The following is an 8,210-nucleotide window of genomic DNA, read 5'->3' as shown; positions in this document are numbered from 1 at the left end:
AGCCTGTGCCATTGCTTTGTTAAGCTCGGTGTCCTCATGGCTCTTGAGCTATGGCCACCATGTTTCTTAGCTTTGACCCCCTCCCCTAACCTTTGGAAAGTGAATCTCCAATCTTTCTAATTTACTTTCTAGTCATTGTTTTGTTAAACACTGGCCAGACCATGTGTTCTTTGAGTGATGGCCGCCATGCTTTCTTAGCTTTGGCCCCCTCCCCTACCTTGGAGAGGTGAATCTTCTAATTCACATTCTAAATAAACTATGTTTTCTAATCTAAATTTAAAAAGAAGAAGAAGAAGAGGAAGAATGAGCCTGGCTGTGGGTGGAAGCTGGACTGGAGATGACACTTGGAGGCAGGGAGGCCTGTGGAGGCCGTGGCCAGGAAGGTATGACAGAGTCTATAAGGTGGTCCTGAACCGGATCAGGAATGATGACTGGCAATTCCTGGGGTTCATTGGGAGGAGACTGAACCCTGCTCCGAGGCCACCAGGGAGGCCTGGCTGGATCCTGCATGGGGCCAGATGTCCCCAGCAGTCTCCCAAGTGGGGCTGTCACCAGCAGGAAACAAGCCCATGGAGACACGCCTGATGGACCTGTCACCGTGGTGCCATCCCACACTGCTGGCCCCCTTGCTGGGTAACCTGCTTTCCCCAGAAACTTGTCCTTCAGCCATGCCCAGCTCCCAGCCCGAGCCAGGGAGGGCAGGACGTGGGGCTGAGCGGCTTCCTTTCTTCCGGAGCAAGTGACCTTGGGCCAGGACAGGTGACAGCAGGGCTGGAACTCAGCCAGCTGGCCCGGCAGCCGGGCTCCACCCTCTCCCGCTCGCACCCCAGGGAGATCTGCACTTGGGACAGAGCTGCATCTTGCAGGGCTCCTGAGAAGCCCTCGGTGATGCCTGAGGCCCTGGGCCTCCCTCCCTGGAACCCGTCCCGGGACCTCTGGCCGAGGGGACATACACAGGCTGGACAGGCAGCCAGCCTTGGGCTCACACCCCTGTTGGGCCGCTTCCTGGCTGGGTGACCTTAGCCAGGTCACTCTCCCTCGGGTCGACACCCCTGCTGCCTTGGTGTGAGGCTCGTGGAGAGGGGACTGCAGAGCGCCCAGCCTGTGGTCACGTCACAAGTGACAGCCCCTGCCCTGCTGGGGATCAGGACAGAGACGCCCACCCATCTCTCCCCAGACTGACATGTGACACGCCTGTAGCCTGGCCCCCCTCCATATTCCAGTTGCTCTGTGGTAAAATGGCCTAATGTCGAGGCCAGAGCACCCCAATGCAGGCCAGTGCCTCCTGGTGCCACGCTACTGCAAGAATAGCAGCAGTGGGGTGGCCGAGAAGGTGGCGGCTGTGTGCAGTGGGGCCACCTTGCACCTCCATGGCCCTGGCACTGGCCCTGGCCCTGGAGTCAGGCCTTCCCGACAGTGCTGGGACTGTCGCCCTCCCATCCTGTCCTCTGCCTGGCAGTGCTAATGAGAATCAGACACGCGTCTGTAGAGCTGCTTAGCATTTCCATCCGCTCAGACGGGGCACTGCCAGGCACCCTCCCACAGCGATCCCGGCTCTAGGGAGGGACCATCACCACCACCACCCACAGGCCCATACCCACACAACCCCCGCCCCACAGGCAAGGCCCCATCACCAGGCGTGCACACTCTCACACGCGCACAGATGCACATGCACACAAACACGCACACATGCACGCACAGGCACCAGACACACCCACATGTATGCATATGCACACATGCACAAACATGCATGTGCATGCACACACATACATGCAGGCACATACACACCTGCTCAGATGCACTCTCTCCCCTCTTCTCTGTCTGCCTCTCTAGCAAACACAGAGAGCCACTCCTGTCGGCCAGGATGCCCAGCAAGCGGATGATGAGGTTATTTTCAGTACCAAGGACATCAATGCTCCTCTATCTGATGAGGACCCCCAAGGGGAGTCTCTGCTGGGCAGGGAGGGGCAAGGGGCTAGGATGCCAAGGGCCTACTCTGTACTGGACACCCTTTTACTTTTCTTAACCTCAAAGGAGCTGCCTCTCCTTGGGACCATGGGCTCCTTGACCTTCACAAACGTCTCAGCGGCCAGGGTCAGCAAGTCCACCTGGCAGCTCTCAAATCAGCACCCGGATCAGCGTGGTGTTCGCTCACTCCTCCCCACCCCTGGTTCCAGTCTCCACTCTGAACACTGGTCACCCACTCTCTCCCTCCCCAGGTGACCCAGGACTGAGTGCTGGGCTTTGGGACCAGCTGATCTGATTCTGAAGACCGACTCCTCCCCTTAAGGGCTGTGGCATCTTGGACAAGTCACATCACCCCTCCCCCACTTACTCATTTGCATAGAGATAATGCAGATAATAATAGAACTCACTTCAAAGGGTTGTTAGGAAGATGAACAAGAGCAGTGAATATTCTGTCACATTATCCTATATGCGGAGAACCCTCCAGGCCCTCCCCAGCTGAGCCCAGCCCAGAGAGGTGACACGTTTGCCTAAAGTCACACAGGCAGGTAGTGGCCAGGAGACTCTGGCCTCCGCCGCGGGCCTAGGCCAGGCCTCAAAAGGGAGCTAGGCCCAAGCAAAAGGCACTTCTGAGGGCTGCCTGAATGCCCGGCCTAGGGAATGGTGTCCAACAAGAGCAGAGGTGGCCCTTGCTTCACAGGAGGGTGGGAGAGGGAGGGACTCACACAGGAGACTAAGGTGGGCGTCCACACAAAAGTGCAGGTGAAGACTGGCCTGCAGGAACTCACTCAGGCTGGGGGTAGGGGTCTTCACTCAGGCCAAGGTCAGGGGTTCCCTGGGGGCAGAGGTCCGAGTGGAGGCCCCAGCAGAGCTGCAGGATGAGGGGGCAGTGGGGTGGGGGCGCTGGAGAGGCAACGGCATAGGCAGAGGCTGCGTGTGGGAGGCCACGGTATCTACCAGATAGGGCAGTGATTGGAGAGGCAGTGGGGTCCCGGACAGGGCCTTGTAGTGTGTTAAAGGTTCTGGTCTTTATCCAGAGGGGGCGATGTCAGGCTCTGGAAGAGCTCGAACCAGGGGAGGGGAGGACACGGGCAGCACTGACCCTGACCCTGTGTACTGAAGGGCCTTTCCCGCTGCATGTGGAGTGCGGCTAATGGACCCAGAGAGCGCACAGAGGCCAGTGATGCAGCCACTGAAGTTGTCCTGGTGAGAGGTGATGGAACTCAGAGGGGGCCAGCGGCAGTGGAGGTGAAGCCTGGGTGGGTGGCATGGGCACACCCAGGACCCTCTTGGGCACTGTTGTCAGCAGGCATGGGGTGTCCAGGGCCAAGCGCAGTTCCTGGCTGCAACCCGCAGCCAGTGGCGGGTGGAGAGGACTGGGCGTGTGTCCAGCAGTGTCTGAGGGGTTGCAGGGAGGGTGTGAGACCTCAGAGTGCAGAGGGACTTGGAAGGAAGTGGAGGCAAGGAGGCCCCATGGTGGCAGGAGGGGGCAGGGGAGGGATCGGGAACTCCTTGCACCTTAGTTAGAACAGGAATGCCTTGACCATGACGGAGGAAGCAGCCCCAGCTCCAGGCCGTCCCGTCCCACCCACGCTGCCAGTGTTCCAGACCGTGGAAGTGATTGATTATGTGAGAACAGGAGGAAGCAATTAGTCTGTGCATGCCTGGCCATTAATAAGCCTCTTCTGTATTTATAACAACACCTCACTTACCCTCCAACCCCAGAACAAACATCCCAAGAACGGCCACACCACACGTTGACACTAAATTCACATTCTCCGCTTAGAGAAAGGCTCGCTTAGAGCCCACAGACTCTTACTTTACAAACAATTCTAACGGGCTTTCATTCATTTTTTTTAAGTCCACAGTAGATGGGAAACAGCAGTTTAGGAGGCCGCCGGAAGCCCTCAGAAGCAGGGGCAAGCGCCCTGCAGCAAAGAACAGGCAGCTGGCAGCTAGAGAGAGAAGGAAGAGACAGGAACGCTATCCAAGGGGCTGCCTGGCATGCAACATAGGGCAAAGAAGTCTGCTGCCAGGGTGGCCCTGGAGGCACTCATTGTTAGTCCACAGACAGTATGCGGGTGCTCACCTCTCAGGCCTCTTCACAGAGAGTGGGTCAATGACTCTGGGTTCCCATGATGACTGGAGCCACTGGGAAAGGGCTAATTACATTCAGCACTTGATGCTTCCAAAGGTCTTTTTTGGGGAAATACTTTAAATTGTAACTTTTGTTTTAAAGTTTGGTGCCTGGTTTCTGAGTTGCTCCCTTATGTGGAAGGGGACTTTGCGTTGCCTGTTTGATGACCTGCCTTCCCGTCAGATGGCCACGCTGTGAGAGCAGGGACCGTGCCTGTGCCACCCACCCTCCTGCTCCTGATGCGTGCGTGCTGAATTGGTGAACTGGTGACTACGTGAATACAGCTTGCCAGCCAGCATTCAGTCAACCTGCGTGCTCTTATGTTTAGTTTCTCCCGTTTCCCTTTACTTTGGGGGGTAATGCTAAAAACACTGAAGTTACGTGTGGCACACATTACACTTCCACGTGACGGGGCTGTCGTAGGTGCTTCCGCCCTGACTCCAGAGGCGAGGCGTGCAGCCTAAAGGCATCCCCGCGGTCTGGGTGACATGCCCCTGTGCCACACAAGCTACTTCCTTGCTCATTTCTGGGAGCTGTCTAAGGAGCCGAGGGTCACCTCTCATGCCCCGGGGCCCAGCACAGCCCCGAGGTGTGCTGGCGCCAGGCCCCTCCACATCCATCGCCATGTCACAGACGGAGACCCCGAACCCTGAGCGGGTCGGTGATGTGGGCCTCACGGCAGGAGCCCAAGCTTCTCCCGAGGTCTCCAGGGTCTCCATCCTCCTGCTGAGGAATAGGAGAAACGGGCATGCAGGTGTCCAGATGACCTGCCCCCTCCAGCCCCTCGGTGGACCAAGCCGGCTCGGAGATGTGGGCTGGGGTTTCCAGGAGTCCAGGCCCAGCTCTGCGTGAGACAGCTCCTGGCCACGGGGTGTCCAGGCAGGGCAGGGCAGGGGGCTCCAGGGGTGGAGATGTGGTCACATGTGGTCACCAGTCCCCCTGTCCCCTCACTCATATGCACACCGGCTCCTGCTGGATCATCTCTCCTCCCATGCTAAGATGGTGCCCGTGCAGCCTCCCCCTCACCCCCGGCACATAGAGCTGTGGGCTCCAATCCCTCTCTGACATACAGCAGCACCTTCCAGTCTCAGCTCTCTGTGGGTTTACAAGCACGTCTGCATCTCTGAACCCAAGTAAGCTTCCCAGCCACCCTTTGAGTGGTTGACATTATCTTCCTGTTACAATTGGAGAAACTGAGGCTCAGAAAGGTGAAGTGAGACAAAATACTCCAGGGAGGGGCCACACGTGGTTGGGCATGTCAGGTGCTCCCTGCAAGTCCTCCCTCCACTCCCAGAAGGAACAGGTGTGGGTTGGAAGGGGCCTGGAAGTAGGGGGAGGGTGGACTCAGGGCTCTGCCTGCCCTGCCTCTGCTCACTTGCTCTGTATGCAAGGTCCCACTGTGCCGGTGGGAGAGGGTGAGCACTGTTCAGGGTCACCCCTCAAAAGTACAGGGCACGCCCACCTAGTGGGCACACCCCAACATCAGTCCCCGGCTCACACAACCCAGCTGTCCCACAACCCAGAAATGGCTCTCCATTTTGGTGCCAGCGTGCTTGGCCTGCGAAGAACGGGCTGCTCAGACAACTGCTTGGTCAGTCGCTCAGTCATTCAGAGAACATCCCTGGAACACCAGGAGGACCTAGTGGGACACTTGAGAAGTTGAGAGTCCAGTGGGGAGAAGAGACAAAACAAGCCACAAGCCCCAGGACTCCCACATGCTCACTGTGCTCGTCTTTGAAGTGGGCAGAGGCACTGGGCTCAGGGATGCCACAAGAGAGGGAGGCAGAGCCGGTGGACGGTACTCAGCTGGGACGTCTTGCCTCACCAGAGCCCGCCCGCCCCAGCCAAGGCTCTCCCGCTGCCCTGCCTCCCCTTCCCCCCTCCCCTACCCCGGCCCTGCAGGACAGAACAGAAGGTACCATCTCGCCAAGGGCCTATCCCTCCAGAGTTTCTTTCTTCCCACTGGCAGAGGGGCAAGTCGCCCCTTGGAAACACAGCACAGCAGAGATAGAGGCACGCCTGGGCTGGGTGTCCTGGGAGCCTCCCAGGGGCCAGGGAGACAACTGACAGCATGCTGCTCTGAGTCTCCCACGGGGCGTTTGGCAAAGCAACTTTCTTTTTTTTTTTTGAGTTGGAGTCTCACTCTGTTGCCCAGGTTGGAGTGCAGTGGCACACTCACAGCCACTGCAGCCTTGACCTGCTGGACTCAGGCAATCCTTCTGCCTCAGCCTTCCAAGTAGCTGGAACTACAGGCACGTACTACCATGCCTGGCTATTTTTTTTTTGTTATTTATTGTAGAGACAAGGTTTCTCCAAGTTGCCCAGGCAGGTCTCAATCCCCTTGCCTTGGCTTCCCAAAGTGCTGGGATTATAGGCATGAGCAAGGCAAGGGTTTTGAGCCTGAGTTCAGGGTTTCGAGACCAGCCTGGGCAACTTGGCGAAACCTCGTCTCTACATTACAAAAAACAAAAAAAGCCGGGAATGGTAGTGCGTGCCTGTAGTTCCAGCTACTTGGAAGGCTGAAGAGCATCTGGAGTTTGGGGCAGGCTCCCGACTGAGAGCCCCCTCAAGGATTCCCGAAGCCAGAACGCCTGCTTGCTTTGGCTTCCTCCACAAAATGGGCAAAACCCAGGTGTGGTTGGCTCCACATCCTCCTGGGGGTACAGAGCTCCGGCCCCTGACAAAGCCTTCCCCACCTGGCTGGGGTGGGGGTGCCTTTGTGTGCCTGTGACCACCGCCCTGCACACTGCACCGTCTACCTTTTCCTGGCCCACCCCCAACACCCCAGGAGTGAGTTCCCAGCCGTGGACTCTCCCATCCGAGGAGCCAAGGGGGACAGTCTGGAGTCCTGCGGGCTGTGACCACCCCACCTGCAGGCCTGCCCACGCGATGGTGTATTTAAATGTTTGCATTAGTTGCCAGCTTTAAAAATCAGGAGATACTCCATAAGAGTTCCAGATATGCAACTTCTCTAGAGCACACAAAACCGGGTCCGACATCTCCACTGGCCACATTGGCTGGGGTGGGGAGCGCTGCCTGGCAGGTTTCGTTAGGATGCTGACCAGTCTTATGCGGGCAGGAGTTTGCCATGATGGGTCTCATCCAATCTGCTCTCCAGGGTCCCCTTTCCCCTTCCTAGCATCTCAGAACACTCTCTAGCTAGCATCTGCTTGAATGCCTCTGGTGACAGAAGGCTCACTTTGTCTGTGAGGCCATCGGTCTGAGTTGGGGGGGCAGAGGGAGGGCTCCTACACAGAGCTATCGCCCTCTTCCTGTAAGAAAGAAGGAAGCAGAGGAAAGAAACGAGTGTGGGAGCTCACACCTGGCCCAAGCACCTCTCCAGGGTTTCACCTGCGGCCGATGCCCTGAGCGCCCGTCTCCTTGGGTGCGCCTCTCTGCAGGGCTGTGTGTCAACTGCAGAGGTGTATAGAGCACCTGGTCAGGGGCTGCCCACAGTATGTGGTCCCCACATAACCCTTAGCCACCTGTGTTCCCTCCAGCCGTGGGTCCGACTCTTCCCCGGGGACCACAGGAGCTGGGAGTGAAGGCAAAGGGGCTGAATAACTGTCCGTCCCGGCTGGAAGCCTGGGGTAGAGCAGGGACTGGCCCCCAGCAGGCACCCACAATCCCAGGAGGCTGCGCGCCTCTGACTTGCTTCCCTGACTGCTGGGCCGGCTGGGCACATGAGGGGGTTGAGGGTGGTTGGGCAGGACCCAGGTCAGAGCCTGGGCTGAGACCCCTCTCCCAGGCATGGTGCTGGAGGGGGGGAGGGTCCCCCAGGGAAAAGCAATCACTGGAAAGCGGTTGTGTCACCCGCCCTGGGCCGCACCCTCTAGGACATGCACACTGCCATCCCTGCTTTACACACAAGGGAGATGCGACCCAGCGAGGTGAAGGAATTTAACCACAGCCACCCAGCCAGGGTTTAAACCCCTGTCTTTCTTGTCCCTGAGCCTACACTCATGACCCCTGTAACCGAAGGCTCCCCTAGCCCCGTGGCCACTGCATGCCCGGTCCTTGGGGTGCAGGAGGTGGGGAGTTTTATACATACACGCACGAAGGTGCCTCTGAGTTTGCCTCTGCCCGCGGCGCGTGGGCGTCCGAGTGT

The 8,210-nt window shown here is 58.2% G+C and overlaps 1 protein-coding gene across 1 annotated transcript in view; it reads left to right on the top strand.

Annotated features, from left to right (window-relative positions):
* The first annotated feature begins 1,246 nt into the window (after window positions 1-1,246).
* EPHA8 (EPH receptor A8) overlaps window positions 1,247-8,210 on the top strand; it is a 38,355-nt gene continuing 31,391 nt past the window's right edge. Inside the window, exon 1 of the mRNA XM_021712122.1 lies at window positions 1,247-1,349. Within this exon, the coding sequence (XP_021567797.1) occupies window positions 1,247-1,349 (103 nt within the window). The remainder of the gene's footprint in view (window positions 1,350-8,210) is intronic.

The sequence above is a fragment of the Carlito syrichta genome, unplaced genomic scaffold (assembly GCF_000164805.1).
Source record: "Carlito syrichta isolate Samal-C Ts95f unplaced genomic scaffold, Tarsius_syrichta-2.0.1 Scaffold303101, whole genome shotgun sequence".
Classification (NCBI taxonomy): domain Eukaryota; kingdom Metazoa; phylum Chordata; class Mammalia; order Primates; family Tarsiidae; genus Carlito; species Carlito syrichta.
This window is presented reverse-complemented; position numbering and strand designations above follow the sequence as displayed.